Source organism: Doryrhamphus excisus, chromosome 3 (assembly GCF_030265055.1).
Source record: "Doryrhamphus excisus isolate RoL2022-K1 chromosome 3, RoL_Dexc_1.0, whole genome shotgun sequence".
NCBI lineage: Eukaryota > Metazoa > Chordata > Actinopteri > Syngnathiformes > Syngnathidae > Doryrhamphus > Doryrhamphus excisus.
The window spans coordinates 2,703,324-2,723,572 of NC_080468.1; the positions used below are offsets into that span (position 1 = coordinate 2,703,324).

General features: G+C 43.6%; 3 protein-coding genes across 4 annotated transcripts; 1 reads left to right on the forward strand and 2 right to left on the reverse strand.

Moving 5' to 3' along the window:
* Positions 1 to 198: 198 nt before the first annotated feature.
* ift57 (intraflagellar transport 57 homolog (Chlamydomonas)) lies at positions 199 to 5,656 on the reverse strand. Of its 2 annotated transcripts, none has more exons than XM_058068805.1 (12): positions 5,475 to 5,656; positions 5,157 to 5,331; positions 3,958 to 4,132; positions 3,687 to 3,805; positions 3,444 to 3,531; positions 3,279 to 3,347; positions 3,074 to 3,196; positions 1,964 to 2,035; positions 1,722 to 1,853; positions 1,578 to 1,640; positions 1,211 to 1,277; positions 199 to 1,135 (listed from the first exon to the last, which is right to left on the reverse strand). In XM_058068805.1, the coding sequence occupies exons 2-12, from the start codon at positions 5,309 to 5,311 to the stop codon at positions 960 to 962; spliced, it is 1,239 nt and encodes a 412-aa protein (XP_057924788.1). In that variant the 5' UTR covers positions 5,312 to 5,331; positions 5,475 to 5,656; the 3' UTR covers positions 199 to 959. The 2 variants fall into 2 exon arrangements, with proteins under 2 accessions (XP_057924788.1, XP_057924787.1); XM_058068804.1 differs by having other exon boundaries at positions 3,687 to 3,808.
* Positions 5,657 to 6,014: 358 nt separating this feature from the next.
* Positions 6,015 to 12,750, forward strand: LOC131126364 (uncharacterized). Its single transcript, XM_058068811.1, has 2 exons — positions 6,015 to 6,127; positions 10,153 to 12,750. The coding sequence occupies exon 2, from the start codon at positions 10,178 to 10,180 to the stop codon at positions 12,644 to 12,646; it is 2,469 nt and encodes an 822-aa protein (XP_057924794.1). The 5' UTR covers positions 6,015 to 6,127; positions 10,153 to 10,177; the 3' UTR covers positions 12,647 to 12,750.
* A 261-nt stretch (positions 12,751 to 13,011) lies between these two features.
* Positions 13,012 to 17,866, reverse strand: cavin4a (caveolae associated protein 4a). Its single transcript, XM_058068813.1, has 2 exons — positions 17,389 to 17,866; positions 13,012 to 15,237 (listed from the first exon to the last, which is right to left on the reverse strand). Exons 1-2 carry the CDS (start codon positions 17,785 to 17,787, stop codon positions 14,698 to 14,700), a joined length of 939 nt encoding a protein of 312 aa, XP_057924796.1. The 5' UTR covers positions 17,788 to 17,866; the 3' UTR covers positions 13,012 to 14,697.
* Positions 17,867 to 20,249: the final 2,383 nt, after the last annotated feature.

Here is a 20,249-nt window from a genome sequence, read left to right on the forward strand (position 1 = left end):
GCGCATTTTTGGGCAGCGTGACGTCATCGCGCAAAGGCTGTATAAATGAGAAAGTCTGTGAAGGCTCCTCCAAATGTGTCCCCCTTGTCCATTGAAAATAGGTCTGCAACCATCCTTCGTGGCCAATCATATCCCAAGATTCTAAAAAAAATCTGCATCACAGTGCAAAGCAGCCAGAAGTATAAACATATTGATTCATTTCTATAATTTCTATAAGTATTGATTTATTTGTGCAAGCAGACAGTTTGATGTCTGCAGCCTTTGGATGTGAAGTCTTAAATCTTTCCTCGTGGAAAGGTTGACTTTGCTCAATTCATATTACTTAACAAGACTTTGTGTTTGTGTACATCATTTACATTTATGAATGCACTTGTGTTAATTTGATCTTGTGTTTAGATTTCTCTTGCCTGTCTTTAGAACAGTCATGGAGGAAATGCATGAGCACACAAGCACATACAGTGAACCAACTATAAAAAAAATATGTACAAGTACATGTAAGAAAGTACATGAATAAATATTGTGCTGAAACTACAGCTCTTGTGGTTTTCATCTGCTGTATTCATTGCAAAGATTGAGGAATGGGGCTTACAATTGATCTACTGTATTCTAATTCTACTATTTACAAGTATAATGTAAGTACAATCATTTATAACAGGCACAGCAAATGGCAGCAAGTGCTACATTTTAGACACAAATGAGTGCCTGAACATGTATTTCATACAAATATATAAATATCTTGAGTATGATTGCATGGTGTTGCTGGATGTGTTCCATCAACCATAATGCCTTGTGTGCCTTAAGCAGTTTTTATCACAGCGATATTTCCTGGAAGAAAACATTGGACGTTTTCTTCCACATTTCTCAGTGGAGACTGGTATTTTTTTGTGCATGTAAACGTACTGATTGATTGTTGAAACTGACTGGATGGCGGATTTGGGGGAAAAGTATCAGAGGTGGACTCAGACAAAGGCTGCCGTGGCGGCCATGTTTGCGGCATGCAGGTCCATGGTCATGTTGGACTTCTCCTTGAGTTTGGCCTGCAGAAGCATGTGCTCCACCACGCCCACCCTCACGTCCATCCTCACGATCTCCTGCTTCAGCTTGCTCACACTCTGCTTAATCTTCACCACCGCAGCTGCACATAGACACACACACAAATATGTGAGATGGAGCATGCCAAATAAAAGTGAAGATGTTGAAGAAACGTCACCTCCATCAGACATGCTGCTGCCTCTCTCCTCCATCTCCTGCTTCACCTTTTCCAACTCTTCACTAATCTGGAACATTCCACCCAGACATTGTTAGTAACCATGTCCCCTGGTCTCTAGCATGCTACTCCAACTAGTGGTGCTCATCACTAGTGTAGTGGTAAACATCAGCTCATCTTGCTTTACAACCATGTGTCATCTTGAGCTTGTCTCATTTCGGTCCACTGACACGTCAGGATGTTATCTCCAAAGTTAGTCTTTGCTGTTTATGACCATCGTAGGGGTCTTAAACGGCCACCACACTAGTCAAGTCACCACTGAGTTTGTCTGGAGTGGCACAGCCCTGCACTGCATGATGCATTCACTGACCTCGGCCAGGACCCGGGTCCTCTGGGCCACGGCCCTGCTGGCAAGCTGGTAGCGCTCCTTAACCTGATGAAGCACAATGACAAAAAGTGGAGATGAGATAGGAGCTAGTTTTTTAAGGCAGAAGAGGAGGCGGAGAGCCTTCACCTCACTCAGTTTGGCTTGAGCGTTGCGGTACTCGCTGATGACATCTTCCAACTGCTTGTTGATGTATTTCTCTCGGCTGGACACCTTCTCCAGTGTCTTACTGATATCCTCCTGAACTTTGTCCAAGTAGCTCTGAGGAAAATATGATGATGATGATACACAAGGTGGCGACAGGAGACATCATGAGAACAACACGAGGGATATTCCGCACAAGAGTCAACAAAGTCCCTCCCAGAACACACCTTGGCCTCTTGGAGTGAGAACTGGATCCCATCCTGGTGCTGGTGCATCTGGTCCACATGGATCCTCCAGTCCTGCAAACCCGTAGAAACCACAGCAACCATGTGAGATTAAGGATGTCGAAATAGAAAGAGAGAGTGGGTACGGAAAGTATTCAAACCCCTTAAATATTTCACTTTATTTCACTGCAGCGGAAAATGGTGTTAATTTGTTCATTCAGTTGTTCAAGCACCTATGTATTTGTGAAGTTGTTCCTCTAGCTGTGGCCACTTAGCTTTTAGCCCACGATTAGCGCTTTTTTTGTTTTCTTCATTGCAGTTTAGAGTAATTGCCAGTCCCTCGTTTCTTCCTGCTCTTCTGGCATTATTAATGGAAAATGTGGATGAAAAGCAGCATACTGTATCATACTGTATCTTTCTCTTATCATATTGTACTCTGATATTGCTAGCTTGCTCGCTAGTCTTGCAGTTATTTACTGTATTATGCTGGAAGAGAGACACTTCCAGATGAACACCATTAATAATCGGTTCAGAAATCTGTGCATATAATACAGACAACAAAACAGAGTAAAAGAGGCGTTCTCTTTGTCAAAGGCAATAGAAAGAAAAAGATGTCGGTGAAAAAACACAAAGTCTAACCAAGTTTAACCAAGATGATACCATGATAACCAAACTGGTTAGCATCCCTTACACATGCACTCTCACTGCACTTCTATTTGTTGTATTCTATTGTTAGAGTTTGTAAGACCTTGTTTTAAATGTATGTTTTGTGGCTCCAGGCTATAAAATGGCTCTTTTCATAGTACGGCAACCTTTACTACTCCTGCCCTAGGAAATGTTTGCTTTGAGAGGCCTACCAGGGGTATATAGCATAGCCCCGGACAATATAGCTCTTAGAATCACTAGGGCTCTCAAACCCCTCCACAATAAGGTGAGGAGCAAACAGATGAGTCCCAATTTAATATGAAGGCAAAAAGTAATTTACTACATGTCCTGGAAAATGTGTAATTATGGAAAATATGTCAATAGATCATCAATATGCCATCATATCCCATATGAGCTAAGAATTTTGTTTCTGGAATGGTTTGAGAAATGTGGACTTCGGATTAATACCTTGTTGTCTGTTCTGATGGTGACTTTGAGCAGTGGCAAGACTCGTTCCACCTCCAGGTTCCATGCGGCCACGTCCACTGTGGACTGCAGGATGTTGTCAGGTTTAACAGCCACTGCCGCTTCCTGCGGGATGATCAATGGCAACTTTGTTAAAAGTGCTTCCCTACAATACAATTTGGCCATTAGACAGGTCATGTGAGCTCACCGTGCGACTGCTCTGAAGTGTCAGAGCCTCCAAGTCCACCAGGTTCTCCTCATCTTCATCAGGCTCCTCCTGAGCTCACGGCAAGTAGACAACACAAGGAGGTGATATGACTGGACGAATCCCAAGCTCACTTCAAACATAGGCAGAGCACAGGTGACTACACACCAGGAACTCCTCCACTTTGTTGAGAGTCAACTCCGCATCGTCCTCCATCACAGACTCTTCTTCTGTGCTCTCAGTCGGGTAGTTTGGCCTGAAAAGAACAACACACGGACATGTCACGATTACACACATACACAAACATACATAACACAATCATGTGCACAAACGCATACAAATACACATGCATACTTCTACATGCATACACACGCATGCAAGCACACATGGTCGAGGTGAACATCAGGTCACCTTTTAAATGAAAAGCCCCGCCTCTTGAGGGCCTCGTCAGCCAGTCTGTCCAACACGAAACACACATGCTCGCCTGAACCCGATTTCAGTTTGGAGGGTGGGAAGTCCACCTTCAGCCCCTGCTGAGACACAGCTGTCACCAGGTTTGTACCTCTACCAAGCACACAAAGCGGGAAGTACAAGACTTAGTAGCAAGATGGTGGGCCAAGATAGAAGCCCACATGGTTTAGGGGAAATGTACCAAAAAAGACTTTAAAAGAAGAGACTTTACAAAAGCTCGAAGCTCCGCCAGGATGTTGGATACGGTGGCAGTGGGCTCGTCGTCTTCTTGAGGTTTGGAGAAGCTCCTCCCGCACGCGTTGATGAGCCATGCTGCCATGATGGTGAACATGTAGAACTGCTCACCCGGGTTGGACGCCAAGTAAGGACTGGACACAAAGTAATGTCTGCACGGGGGACAACAGACAAGGGTATGTCAAGGCATGACATACTGTATCTTTCTTTTATCATATTGTACTCTGATATTGCTAGCTTGCTCGCAAGTGGCGACGCAATACACTTTAGGCGCAAGTGATAATCTTTTCCCATGACAGAGTACTGGAGAGCAGTCAGTCGGGGTAGAGTAGCTTCAACTAGGCTGGGCGTTAAATCGCAACCCGCAGCAGACTCTACCCTCCTGCCGGACTTCTCCCCCTTTTATTCCTTTACAAGACCCGAGTGCAAGCGAGGAGGACTAGTCCCCGCCAGCAGTCGTGCCTGCGGTGAGTCGTCCATCCCGTCCCGACAACATGCTTTCGAAAAAGGACAACACGTTCTCAAAACAAGAGAACGCTCCCAAGGCTTATCTCCAGATGTCCCTCACAAAAACAACTTATATAGGTGTCTCTTTATTTAGCAGAAAAACAAATTATAAAAGTAAGTTATAGTATAATCTTTAGTTACATAACATACAAATACTTTGTAGGTCATATTGGAACAACAATTTATTATTATTATCATCACCAGCCCAGAAAGCTTTTTAGAGCTTCCAGAATCTGCACCTATTCCAGCTGCATTTTGGGGGATTTTGTGTTTCCTGCAAAAACAGTCTGTTGGAAATGGCTTACAAGGAACTCCAGACACAGTGAGCTTGTCATTTGCATCCCGCTCTCTGTAGGCCAAGTCCGCCCAGGACATAACACGGAAGTGAATGCGGAGTCGGCTCTCCAGTTGTATAATCTACTTGTTTCATAGTTTACTATTTTCTTTTCAACATGGCCCTCGTGGTCTTCCATAAGGTTTCATTTTATTTATTGCTAGCAGCTGTGGGCCGCTGATGGCCCCCAGACCGCACTTTGGACACCACTGCATTTAAATGGCTAATAGTTAATAATAACATAATACGAATGTGATGTTCACAAACATATGTATGCATGTACGGCACATGAATGGCATGTATGTGAATAGCGTTGAGGTTCATCTTTGTCTCACCTGGAGAGAGTCTTCATGTTGTGTTTGGACAGAAGCTCCTCTTCGTAGTTCAACACCTTTAGCTTCTCCAGTAAAGCCTCCATGAGCACAAACACTTGGTGAATTGCTCCGGGGCCGCGTTCGTCCTCCTCCCCGCGGCGACCGTCGTCCGCCATGGCGACTGAATATTAATTTTCTGAAGGACGAGTATGAATGGAATGAACAAGCTAGCGTTAGCAGTCAGTGAAGCTAACGCGATTGTTTGCCGCCGTTGTCAGGCAACCAGGAGATAACTAGCCATGTGGCTAACTAGCTAAGAGGCTAACATTAGCCGCTCACCGTCAATCATGCTGCGCCGGCGAGCTGGTTCTCTTCGACCCAAGTGGCTCTCCACATAACATGCAATCACAAGCACATGCGATCGAGAACGTTTAACCACCCTAAATCGACTATTTACGTTTAGCAATAAACTACAGTTTTCTTCTTCTGTCACATCTTCTTCTACTTGAACACACGACGCTCTATCGCCACCTACTGTCGTTTACATCACTATACATTCATATACAGTATGTTGCCCTGTGGCAACTCCTTAATCAGGAAAAAAACGAAAGAAACAAACAAAACCCTTGATTGTTCAGTTCATATGTGCAAATTTTAATAGTTAAATGTCCGTGTAACTTTGTAAAAATAAAAGTGTATTTTAAGACTTCTTTGGGGCATTTAGGAATGGTAACGCCCTCACCATGCCCGATGCGCCATGTCTGTACATCTTTCCAATATATGTATTGTTTTTTATTTATATTTTGATATTTTTCCAAAGGCTTTAAGAAAATCCCGCTTTTACGCAGGCATATTTTTTTCCTCCTCCCCTCTCACTAACCAGCCCCCCCACAGTGACATCACGGGGTAACCAGTGGAAGTTCGCGAAAGCGAGAAAACGTGTGGACTTTTGTCTTCCCTTTGCTTTCTGTCCTCTTGCTGCTGCTCCAAAGGTAAGAAACAAGTTTAATACATGAAACGACCACACCGTGGAGTGGATTTATGCCAGCACATTGTCTCGAGTGTTCATGCTTGTAACTGTTTACGTTGAGAAAGTGTATTCAATTCCTTTTCGTCGTGTTTGCTAACGTGATCACACAAGGTAAAATCCGATAAACACACAGTACGTACATAAGGTCAACACTAGCAAGAAAAACAATAGGATGCTTGCATGTCGGCAAGTCGTGTGTTTTTATTACTCAATTTATCCTACTGGAGTGGTGGGGGTGGGGGGTAGTCTGACTATTTAGTGAATGTTTTTACTCATAGTTGAATGTTTTCTTATAGTTAAACAAATTTCTATCTACTGTATCTTTGTACCAACATGGCCGCACACACAGGCCGCACGTGAGGTTTTAGTTTTGCTTATTACCACGTAGTTATCATACAGCTTATAAAGCATCCATAGACACACGTAACATAAGTAATCATTTATTAGTTTGAAATAAAATGACAGATACAGGCCTAAAATTGACCCTTGTAATAAATTATCACTGTTTCATGGTTGAATAAGGTTTGTTATAAGTTTTTTTTAATGCAATTTAATATTTATCTAGTGGGGGCGGGGCATCTGAGTCATGTATATGCAGTCATGGACTGGGGGTGCCCCAGTAAAAAATGTTGTGTTTATCTATTTTGTTGTGGACTTCTATAGCTACACATGACAGCTGCACAGATAATCATGAAAGAACAAAAAACAAGCCAAAAATGGCCCCTGATCCGCACTTTGAGCATACCTTGTTTGCAGTCTTTCTTTTTAGGAAGGTGTAGGTGCAACAGTACGAGTACCAACAGTGTGATGATTATTTTATTTTCACTAAAATGAATGACCTGAAGTGCAGGGCTGATAGCCAGTGCTTTCATCTTATGCACTCATCCTTATCTCTCGATGGAGGTCAAGTGACACGACAACGTCAGGGCTAGGAGGCAGAGGACCTGGTGTGTATGTAGTTGAGGAGCTCCGCAGGGTCCAAGTCATCTGCTGCATTGCCGATACAGACAAGTGGGGCAGTTCGGTGTTGTTGCCAGTACTCTCAAAGGCCTTTTTGGCTGCTTTTAGGGAATTGAAATATGTAAAGTGTGGGAAATGCGACATTACAAAACAGGGGGGGGCTTATTGCCAGCCTGTACAGTTTGTCACACTGAAATGTTTCGGCTCATCAAACAAATATAAACACAACTGAACACAAAATGCAGTTCTTAAATGAAACTTTTCATGTCCTTTTTATGTTACATTCACATAAACAGCACTCTGATATAATCACGGAATGGAGTAACTTAGCCAAAGATAGGATGTACTGGGGGTTGCATGTTCTATTTTGTACCAAAAATTTTCCGGATGAGAGATTGCCAAGTCAGCGAAAGACACAATTGTCAGTTGTAATCACACACAGCACCAAAGAATGCGTAGGATGAGATAGCTCGGGATATCTTGGCACCAATGGTCTGAGGAGACCACAACAAAAGGCAGAATAGAATGTACCATTGATTCTTCTTCCTTAATAATATAAAGCAAGGAGATCATACAATAGGAGAGCCAACTCGGCATCTGCTTCTGTAATAGGACCTGGGCGGGTTTGGCCGCCATGATAGAGGACAAAATCCAGAAAAATGGCATTGAAAACATGCCATCGGCACACTTCTCAGCCATTAACTGCTAGCCACTTTTTGACGACACGGTCAAAAAGGCGAGTAACCCCCAAAAACAAACACAGGTACAGTGTATGTGATGAAAATGTTGTCAATTTATAATACCGGTTGTTGTGAATAAACAGAATATTAGACAGGATTTAAAGTATATAATGTATGAGACTTCTACACAATATATCTCTTAAAATAATTGTGATGATAATTTAGATTATAATCTATCAAATGTATTAACAATGGCATTACTGAATACACATTGCATTGTGTAAATACGTTTACTTAAATATATATGTAATATAAGTACTTTAAAATAGAATTTCTATTGTTCCTTATGGTCATAAAAAATAACCATATTTTTAAAAATTGTAATATGTAGTAGTGGAATAGTAATGAGTGATGTCACTATTACATTTTATTTTTTTAACATTGTCTTGTTTAACCACCCTCGGCCATCTCTGTGTGGAGTTTGCATGTTCTTCCCGTGCATGCGTGAGTTTTCTCCGGGTACTCCGGTTTCCTCCCTGTTGGAAGAATTGTACATAAAGTTATTCTATTCTTACTATATTCTTATGACCTATTTTTACTATATTCTTATGACCTACAAACATTTCGTATCACTCACATAACAAAGTAAGATTAACGCTGTACATGTGTTTCATATCACTCACATAACAATGTAAGATTAATGCTGTGACGCCTGCACTTGTGGTGTATATCATGATTAAGGGAAAACAGAACATGACAGAACATTCCTCAGCAGATAGTTTTAACACCCTCAGGGGACATAGGCACGGGTCAGAAGTAGATATGACCTCAAAGGGTATGTGTGTGTGTGTCCCCAGAGAATCACATGCCAAGGATGAGATATCCACACATTATGGATAACATGTTGTGCGAAGAAACTGGTTTCAACTGGAATAATTAAACCCCCCTTCCCTCAGTCATTGATTGTAACCAGGGCCTCCCTTCAATAAAAAGGCAAGAGGGCAGGAACTGCTTCAGAGTGAGGTGGCGAATTGTTACTGAACGGTTCCTGATCACTCTCCTTGCAAGTAAAAAGAAACTCATCTCTCTGTGTCTTCCTTTGTACAGGCAGTGTTTTTTACAAGTGTTGGGATTTAAACCTGACACTCCCACATTCCAAAAACATGCTAGGTTAATTGGCGACTCCAAATTGTCCATCGGTATGAATGTGAGTGTGAATGGTTGTTTGTTGTCAGGTTTAAGCCCCAACACTTGTAAAAACACTGCCTGTACAAAGGAAGACACAGAGAGTTGAGTTTCTTTTTACTTGCAAGGAGAGTGATGGAGACTGCACAGTTACAATCCTCCCAACCAACTCTGAGACAGTCTCCTTTCTCGATGCATTTTATTCAGTTAGGAACGCCCTAGTTACATGAGGTTTCAACTGCTAAGGGGAAGGGGGGTTTAACTATTCCAGTTGAAACCGGTTCTTTCGTACAACATGTTATCCATAGTGTGTGGGTATCTCCTCCTTGGCATGTGATCTTCTAGAGACACTCACACACACACACACACACACTAAGGTCACATCTACCTCTGACCCGTGCAGCTATGTCCCCCCGAGGGTATGATAAAACTATCTGCTGAGAGAATATTCTGTCACGTTCTGTTTTCTCTAATCATGATATACACCATAAGTGCAAGCGTCACAGCATTAATCTTACTTTGCTATGTGAGTGATATGAAACATATGTACAGCATTAATCTTACTTTGTTATGTGAGTGATATGAAATGTTTGTAGGTCATAAGAAAATAGGTCATAAGAATATAGTAAGAATAGGTCATAAGAATATAGTAAAAATAGAATAACTTTATGTACAATTCTTCCAACATTTGTCTATATGTGCCCTGTGATTGGCTGGCGACCAGTCCAGGGTGTACCCCGCATCTTGCCCGAAGACAGCTGGGATAGGCTCCAGCGACCCGAAGTTTCACATGAGGAAAAAGCGGTAGAAAATGAATGAATGAATGAATGTTTTGTTTAAACTGGTTTACTTATTTTCTACTATTTCCACAAGGAGTTGTGGACCACTGAGGAATCTGATGTAGAGCCGCTCATATTATTGTTATTAAAACATTGTGTATATTAAAAATGCAACAAGCAATCCAGTGTAGGTCAATATCTGCAAAGCTAGCATGTTAGCATTGTGTTGTAGGTGACCTGAAAAATTATTTCATAGAGGTTGCGCCTAAATGGCTTGTGTGGATAGCCTTGGCATGCTGATAGATATGTAAAACAGTAGCAAGAGAGGATGAACAACTTCCACTCAGTTTGTTGACTTTGTGTTACATTTGAACCTCTTTCAGGGACGTTCCCTAGTGGGAGGACGCTATGCAGTCATGCGCCCTGATGAATGGACCATCGTGGCAGGCATCGTCCAACAGAATGAGAAATGTGAGCACAAACAACCTGTGGCAGTACACCGCTCACTCTAATTGGCCGTCGTCGCTTCCTGGTCAAGACGGCAGGGGTTACAACGGTGTGTTACATGATTCCCAGTCTGGAAGCCAGGGACATCCGAGAGAGTTTTATCACAATGCAGCTCAGAACCTATCTGACTGGAACAGAAACATTATTTCCTGTTCCCAGAGCGATGGTCTGGCTCAGTGGAAGCAGACCCTGCGCTCATGGGGGCAGCCGGCAGGGGTCCACAGTCACGATGTTGTCGCGGATGCCTTACCGCACAGGACTGATTTCTACCAAACCATGACACAACCCCGACAACAACCTAAGAGCAACATAGCAACAACCTCAATTTCAGTTGGGCGGAGCTTGTTGAGCACCAACGCCCATCAGAGATCTCAACAACACTCACCTTTGACCCCTGTGGCAACTAACCAGATGATGTATTCCACAGCCACAGGTCAGAGTTCTATCTCCAGCGCTGATGGCAGGACACAGGCACCGGTTAATAGTTTGAGAACAATCCCTCAACGACCATCACCTCAATCCCACCGACCGCTCCAGAAACATATTCCGGAAATAGTACAGCTGCTATCTCAGAGACATCTAGACGTAGCAAAGCACCAAGACAGAAGTTCATCAGAAGTGTGTCTTCTGGCCACTAATGAGTGCACAGGTTCTGGTAAAGGTTCAACTGGGTCGGCCTCAGGTTTGACCTGGCACCAGGAGGACGTGCGTTCATGTGATACTTCAGGTCAGACAGACAGGAACGTTCCAGAGTCCCATCAAGAGGACGCAAAGCAAAGTGAGAGGACACTCCAGTGTCTCCCATTAAAAGCATGGACTCTAGCAGATCTAAAGACGCTGGTCCAGGAAACCCAACAAGCTCAGTGGAACTCTGAGTCTTCTGCCGCATTTGATCTTAATTTAATCTCCTCGCTCTGGAACAACGATTTACGTATTCTGCAAAACCAACTGAAGAGTCACTGGTACAAGAATCTCATGAGCGAGATTTCAGACTTCTTGCAGCACTGGACCGCGGACTCAGTGGTTCTGATACAATCAAAATGCAACTTAAATCTCAGCGGTTTGCATGTGCTGCAAGATGGCGAAAAGTACTTTGAGCCGTGCTACACCTCATCGTGGAGGAACGTCAACGAGAAACTTGACGACATCGATAAAGAGTTTGGCTTTGCCATGACCTATGATGGGGATTTTCTTAACCCGCTTGAATCACGCAGCGGCGTCTCATCGAATCCAAATGTTTCCAAAGCTGTGGAAGAAGAATGGCAACGAGTAGAACAAGAAGAGGATCAGGAAGTGGAACAGGAGGAATATGAAGAAGAGAGGACCTCCTCTGTAGCAGTTGCACATGGCAGTAAAGATGACAGCTACTCCTTCATCATTCAGGTTCATCCCCAGGAGGAGGCCAAAGCCATCCATGAGAGCTTCCAGCCTGCAGGAGACCATCCTGCAAAGGAGCACCTGAAGGATGACCATCCTCTAAAAGAACATCTGGAGGGTTCAGATATGGACCAAGGTGATTCCAGCGGAGATCTAAAGGAGTCTGAAGTGGAGATGTTCTTTGCTAAGTGGAAAGAAGTAGTTTTGGGCTGCAGTCCAGTCATGAAGAGCCAGGATGATGTGAGCCACAGGATCCTGGAAGATAAGGAGGTGAAGCTTCATGGCACCTCCAGCGCAGATGAAGGGAATCCATCAAATAGTCTGAATCAGTCTGAGGACACAACTCCGCTCCAACAAGATGATCAAGAGACGGGAAATACCCCCCAGCAAAGGACAGAAGTTGAATCCAAAGATTCTCATCCGAAAGAAATGCAGCGTCATTGGCGAACAGAGCAGAGGTCGAAAAGTGAGACGTTCTTCGCCAAGCGTTTAGCTCCTGCCAGAGAGAGGAAGAGAACGAGGCACGCTCCCATCAATGTTCCTCTACTGAAGAAGCTGAAAAACCTCAAGAGTCGTCATGATCAAGGTTCAACACGCAGGAAAGATTCAGCCAAAGACATCCACCGGACTTTGCCTCCTCGAGCGCCTGAAGTGCTTAATGTAAGTCAAAGAGGGATGAGTGCGGTCAAACAGCGTATTTACCAAGAGTGGAGTTTACCGCCAACCAGAATCGAGAGCAGAAGCAAAGTGAGAAGTCAGAAGAGAAGTTTCACAGAGAGACCGAACAGTGAGGACAAGCGGAAAGACCACAAAGTGATCCTGAAGAAGTGGAGGCCCGGCCCAGATCACTACACCATCAGAGAGAAGGCCTGGTGGCCGAGATCCAAAGACGGAGATGTCAGAAAGACTGCTGAGGGTCATTCAGTTAAGTTCCAAAAGCCTTCAAAACCAGAGACAAACCTTAAGCGATGCAGTCTTTCTGGAAGAAAGTGAGCTCTGAGTTCCCAGCTTTGTGATGATCTGCTGCTCTTTGTGGCGTGGAGACTCCTGGTAATGAGCGGATGGAAGTAAAGTAGCACCTTTTTTCAGCTAAAGCTCACCCGGCAGCTAAAAGACAAAACACACGCATGCCGATGGCTATCTTTTGAAATGTTCTTGGCTAGCTAACATATTGTTCAGGCACTGTGTTAAACTTGTAGAATAAAGTTGAAACTTTGCAGGCTCAGGTTGACAAGACACTGAAAGGACAGGCTGACTTTTTTGCTGTTCTTAATGTCCATTTTTTTTCAATTGAATTGTCGCACATAACAGATATGTACATTTATTGTATGAATATTTGTCTACATGTTGGTTTTCACCACTCACTGAAGTTCTCTTTTGTACGTTGCTGAATAAAAGTTCCCGTTTATACATTTTTGTTGTACAAAATGTTCATGCAGTCATTATATGGTCAGCTTGTCAATTTTAATGTTTTCTTTCTTATTTTTTGAATAAAAAAGAAAACATATGTCAAGTGTAAATGTTATAGGTGACGTTAATAAGATGAAAAAAGAAGATGTCTGACTTGAAACATTTTATTGATCATATTTGTCATGACCACCAGGGGATGTCCAAGAACTGATTGACATGTATTTTAGCTGGTCTCAAATGGAATACTTGCATCAGTACAAGTATAGGAATTCTGACAGTGTAGTGTGTCCCAAAGTGATTACTGTCATTGTTCACGTGTACCGTTTTAATGATGAATTGCAACCTGTCCGGTTAGTCCTGCCTTTTCCGGTGTGAAACCAAGATGGCGACTATTGAGGGTGGTAAGTGTCCATCGCTACACACACACACACACACACCATTTTTGAGCATGCTGTATTTTGTCGCACTTCTTGCTGTGGACTTGTATACATTATCTTACCATGTGATATCAGGGTACAAAGAGGCACTGCCAAGGAAGCAAATAACAGACAGTACTTAAAGGGGAACCTTTTTTTTTTACCATTCACAACCATTATATGAAAATGAACACATATTTCTTGCCCTTTCTGTGCATTATAATGCAAGAAAAGTTGATACGAGCTAGCTAACAATACACGGCATTGGGACAGCGCTAGTTTCATGCTTAAGCCCAACAAAAAAAACTAAAAAGAACAGCAACAGCGTTGCGTTGACATAACTGACCTGTATATTTACAGCAATATTGTTATTGTAGTAGCGAACACCAAGTACATGAACCCTAGCCTATATCACTCAAGCTACTTCCTAGTTACGCTACCTAATGGTGCTGGTTCTGTGTTAGTTTTAAAATGTTAACACCAGGTTATAGTAAATCATGTCTCAGACGTGTATTGTTGAAGGTTGTGGCAATAAGCCATAATAGTTGTTCAACTTTGAGATTCCACAAGCCACCAACAAAACAACAGGACAGACTGAAGGACACCAGCTCACAACCAAGACCCAACAACATCGCTACAAAGACTCAGCAAGATACTTGTTTGCCCTGAAGATTATTTTGAATTTACCAGCTCAACGGGAAGCACACGTCTCGTGCTGAAAGATACTATTGATGCTAGTCCACTAATCGGCATCCCAATGAGAGCAGACGTTGTCGTAGGACAAAATACTGTAGGTATTATATGTTATCATCAATGTACTTGTTCAGAATGTACGTATATAATACATTGCGATAGTGATTTTTTTTCTTCATAGTCAAAATAGGTGTGTCCCAATGACATGCATTGGTGGCTCACTCATATTAACTAGACTTCCTGTGTTATAATACACAGAAAAGGGAAAGAAATATGCGCTAATGTTTCACATAAGGATTGTAAATGATGGCCACATCCCCTCTCCTTTCTAAGAGTGACGCCCCCCTCAAAAGCTACAGAAAAAGTCTGCTAAGTTACCTCGAAAGGCTTCTTTTAAATTGTATAATACTTTTGTATGATTATTGTCCTGACACGGTGATGCTGCAAATAAGGCAAGAGAAAGATGTAATAAGAACACCAGCAGGTGCCAATCAGACCAGCTCCCCTGTGGTCTACTTTGGTCTATTAATCATCCTCTACTTTGGCGTCCTTCACCTGCCCCTCCTTCTTGGTGTTGGAGACCACCTCGGTGTAGGCAACCCCCGGAGGCTGGGCGCCCTCCTGGCCCCCTTCCTGGCCCTCAGCCACAGCACGTTCCTTCTTGGTCTTGATACGGAAGGTGTCTTTAGCGGGGGCTTTCTTGGCGATGTTCTCCTTGAGGCGTTCTCCGCTCTGCTTGAGGCGCTCTCCGGCCTGGTGCATCTTCTCACGCCGTTCAGGGGGCATGACCTTCTCTCCCAGGTTGTGGAACTTGGTACCCAGATGGTCTTTGGTCTTGCTCATGTTCTCCTTGGAGAAGGCAGCCTTGAGGGTCTCACTGCTCTTCACCATGGATTTCTTGAAGCGGGCTGCTCTAGAGGGGTCCGCCTCCTCCATGCTCAGGTACTCCTCATCCGAGGAGAGGTCAGCCGGTATGTCATAGGCGTCGGCCTCCAGCTCCAAAGCCTCCAGGCCTGCCACCTTTGGAGCCTTGGTGATGGCCACCGATGGAACCTCAGCATCCCCCTGAAGACAACACCACAACATCATGGAGGGACCAACGGACAATCAATAGTTTATGGAACTAAAGTTCAGTGTGTATAATATTTACATCTTAATAACATCAGGGTTTGCTACATGTAATTGATCGTGGTGGAGCACCACTACAAAATAAAAGCCGCCACATCATAAAAATAGGCTTTTTAAAAATTTAAAACAATTTTAAGTAATGTATTGAAAGAATGCATATCTATCTATGCTATATAGATACATATTGTAATTATGATTTACGCACATATTGACCACAATTAGTTTGAAAACGATTTTAAATGTTTTACGGTGCTTTATTTTGATAAGCATACATTGGAATCGTCTGTCTTTCTGACACGATTTGTAACGATCTGTAACGATTATCTAGCCAGATTTGGCAACAATCCAACCCCTTTTGATGACATATTTTCTGGAAAGCGACTATCGACAAATATAGCGACTTTTTTGTGTGTTCTCAGCTTCAACAGTATAATGTTTACCTTTCAGTAAGATCTCTGAAGCAGAAGAACTCCACTCTCCCGTTAGCAAAGACGTTGTTGTTTGCTAGTATCCATACTGTCCTTGGAGAAGACTCATTTGCACGTTGCAGTGTTATAAATGAATGTCGCGCATATATTTTTTTTTACACTAGGTGCTACAGTTTCAGAGCATATGAGACACGTTGATGCTGGAAGAATGAACACATTTTGGTCCGTCCTTTCACTTTTGTTCGCTTTTCTCCATCGACGTCTTACTTTTGAGCAAGCCATGGCAATTCGAAGATTAGCGGCACAGGAAGTGGATGGATGGTTCCCGGCAGTAAACAAACAATTTAATTGGCTCATGACGAGTGACGTCACCACGCTTGCATTCACGTTTACCGTAATGTCGTCTATGAACGTCTTTGAAAATAGAGTCAAGACCACTAATGACAAATGGTTTGGTCTGATTAAGGCGGAAAAAAAAACAAAAAAAACACGACACGTTTGCCAACATGCACAAGTCAGGAGCAAAGAAAAGACAAGAAAAGAGAAAAAATAGACGAAGAAACCAAGAGCCTCAGTGGCTCACTATAGATATTTTAGTGTCCCGGGCCCAGTCAAACCTGTCAACAGCCCTGGTTACACCCATCGGGGGTACTCTCTTTGTAGGGAGCTCAGCTCAGTTTGTGCCTTCTATGTGACATTGGTCAAAAATAATTTTTTTAAACCTGACTCATTGCCTTGTTTCCCTGTTCCTCAGGTACGAGGTCAGAGCAGAAGTACCCTCTTTCACGGGCAAATGAGCTTGATGAAGATTGACCGTAGTTTAGTGAATAATGTTTTCATGCTAGCTGGTTGCGACCAGTGATCGGCTGTCATGGTGATGGCAGACAGCAGGTGCGGCGGTGAGTGCCCATCATAGTGATCTCAGAATAGAACGGTGTGTCAAAGATCCGCAGCAGCTGTCGGCTTTACTCTCGTTCAGCTAACATTTGTTTATTTTTCCATTTCAACTCCCAGTGATAGAAAACATCATCCCTCACTGAATTGAAGACCTCCTCCGAGGCCCAAGCATTCTAATTCCAATCCTTTTTGGGACAGAACATTCTTGGGAATTACAGACATTTAAATAACATTTACATTGGTTAGCATGCAGACCTCACAGCTAGGAGATTAGGGTTCAATTCCCACCCTCGGCCATCTCTGTGTGGAGTTTGCATGTTCTCCCCGTGCATGCGTGGGTTTTCTCCGGGTACTCCGGTTTCCTCCCACATTCCAAAATGTGAGCATGCTAGGTTAATTGGCGACTCCAAATCGTCCATAGGTATGAATGTGAGTGTGAATGGTTGTTTGTCTATATGTGCCCTGTGATTGGCTGGCCACCAGTCCAGGGTGTACCCTGCCTCTCGCTTGAAGACAGCTGGGATAGGCTCCAGCAGTAGAAGTGGTAGAAAATGAATGAACTAATATATAACTAAGTAAGAATAACTAAGTCACCTCCTGTCTTTAATTGTGAAAGGTGCATTCATGAGCATCGGGTCAGACAAAGACCTACGGTCAACTTTCTAGAAGAAGTGGTTCTGCTGTATTCTACTCTCTTTGAGGAAGATCATGAGCATGAATGGTTAGCTGTGCTTTTATTTGGAAAGGACAAAGAGGAAGTGACCTGGTAGATGACCACTCTGAACTTGTTCCTAGTGAGCAGCTGGTCCTGGGCGCTCTCCACCTTCTTGACACGCACGTTCTGCTTGTCCACACGCGCTCGCACGTCCTTGACGTTGGCGCTGACCTTGCGTGTTTTCTGCAGAAGTTTGTCCACGGAGCCGCTGGTGTCGGAGTGGTCCTTGGCCAGCTTGAGGATGTCCCCCTGGACACTCTTGATGTTGTCATCAAGCTCCAGCTGCCGATCCTCCATGCGGCGTTGGCCTGCCTGCACGTTATCAATGATGCCAGCCACGCGCTCCAGCAGCGACAAGATGCTTAGAGCGCTGACGGGGTTCCCGTCCTCGTCCTCCATTCCCACGATCTCCAGCTTTTCCTGGACGCCGTATTTGACCTGATCCATCCTGGTTCCTGCTGAAGGCTCGCCCGCTTTGGCAATGAGCGACCAGGAGAGTCCACTGCAGAGACCCGCCTCGACAGGTCGCAGGGATGAGGAAGGACTCCACCCCTGCGATTGCTCCTCGTTAAAAAATGGAACATGATCCAGCCTTGGCCCGATGTGTCGACTACTAAAAATACAAATCTGTAAGGAGACACTGGGACATTTTAGGAATGATGGACATCCATATCCTGCTAAAAGCTAGCTAGCTAGCAGCTGACATACCTTTATAGCTGTCAACACGTTCACTTAATCCCCCTGCCCCCAATCACCTCAATACACTAATCAGCTGATTTACTCTGGGACATTTCCAAAAGGATGTCTTTTGGAATTTGGTTGGTCACGTTAGCATGCTAGCAGCTAAGAACACCTTGACATCACCAACTTCACAGATGAGGCCAAAGGTTATGTCCACGACCAAAACAACTTGTCAAGTCTACTTGCTGTTTTTAGTCATGTACTGGTCGATCCCATAAACGTCACTTTGTAGATGTCATGTGACATCAGTCAGCTGACATTAAACATCCCCTCCCATTGCCTGGATGTCGACGAAGCATATGAACATTTTTGTGAAAGAAATTTATGATACCCCAGTATATCACTTTGTTGTTTTGTTGTGTGATGTGAACTCTAACAATGGTCAATATATAGGTTTCTCATGTGACTGACAAGTGTGATATATCATTGTATCAGGAGTCCAACTATATTATGGGACTACACCATTGTATTGTCAAGTTAAGAAAATTTATGATCACCTGAGAGCATCCTGAGCACCACCTTGTTAGAAGAAGCGTGCTGCATCCAGATAGCAACTTCATTCATTCATTCATTTTCTACCGTTTTTCCTCACGAGGGTCACGGGGGGTGCTGGAGCCTATCCCAGCTGTCTTCGGACGAGAGGCGGGGTACACCCTGGACTGGTGGCCAGCCAATCACAGAGCACATATAGACAAACAACCATTCACACTCACATTCATACCTATGGACAATTTGGAGTGGCCAATTAACCTAGCATGTTTTTGGAATGTGGGAGGAAACCGGAGTACCCGGAGAAAACCCACGCATGCACGGGGAGAACATGCAAACTCCACACAGAGATGGCCGAGGGTGGAATTGAATCCTGGTCTCCTAGCTGTGAGGTCTGCGACTCGACTCGACCGCCGTGCCGCCCAGATAACAACTTGTCCAAACTAAAGACGCATCTTCTAAAGGGCAAGGAACCTTGTCCAAGCCATGACCCCTATTGAAACAGGAAAAGTAGGGTCCCAGACGTATACTCAGCACCTCAAACTGAAAAAACTTGTCTTGGTGATCTTCACGAGATTTCCCTGACAATTTTCGAAACACGTTAGAATAAAATGTAGATAGAATGACTACAGCGTTAGTTATCATCCTTACATCCATTTGCTTAGACAATAGAAAGTGTTTGAATGTGCTGAAGAATGAATGTTCCCGTGACCCTGATCAGCGACCCCCCAGCGACCCCCCCAGGTCCTGGAGTTGCCTGGATGCGCCAACAGCAACCCTGCAGATGTTCATGTTAATCCTGCAAGAATGTGTCAAGATAAGAAGTCATAAAACAATAAAAGTAATTACTCTCAGATACACACACACACATAGACAAACAAACAGCTTGTGCAACTGCAACCCCCCCCCCTTAGAGTTGCACGACCATGTAGTAGGGACCCCCGACAAGAGAATAAAAAGAGAGGAGCGTGAGCGTGAGTGGAGCGGCATGTCACTGGGTATGTGGTTTCACTCTCCTCGCTGCGAGTAACTTTGAATATTGTTGTCATATGAACACATGAAGCTCGACGATAAGAACTGGACTTTGAGAGAAATGTCCAAGAAGCAACAGAAAGTTCACTTTGTAAGTAGTAAAGAGTCTTCGTAGCAAAAGTATCCACTCTTCCGTCTATGAGTGACACTGACGCTAGCGGCTAGCGAGACGTCGCATTAATCCACCGCATAAGTATCATTTTTTTTGCGTTAGCTGCTACAATAATATCGCTGTAGCTTCTAGAAGTCCGTTATGTACATGAAACACTGTTGTTGGTTTTTTAGGTTTATTTTGTGAGGGCTTTAAGCATCAAAATCGGTACTTCCCATGACGTCCATTGTTAGCTAGCTCATTATCTTATTTTCTCACGCTAAAATGCACAGAAATATGTGTTTATCTTCACATAAGGACTGTGAATGATGGTCAAAATTCCACCAGAAAGTGCAGTTCCCCTTTAACACTTAAAAATGTAAGTTTTTCCTTCAGAGATATTTGAGTGTTCTAAGACGTTTGACTGGTTGTGTATATGTACACATAGCAATAATAAATCTAATATTGGTCATATATGTAAACACAAAATAGGTATTTTCATGGAAGCCAACATATGTATTTCTTATAAAGCTTATATATATTCTACACTGATTTG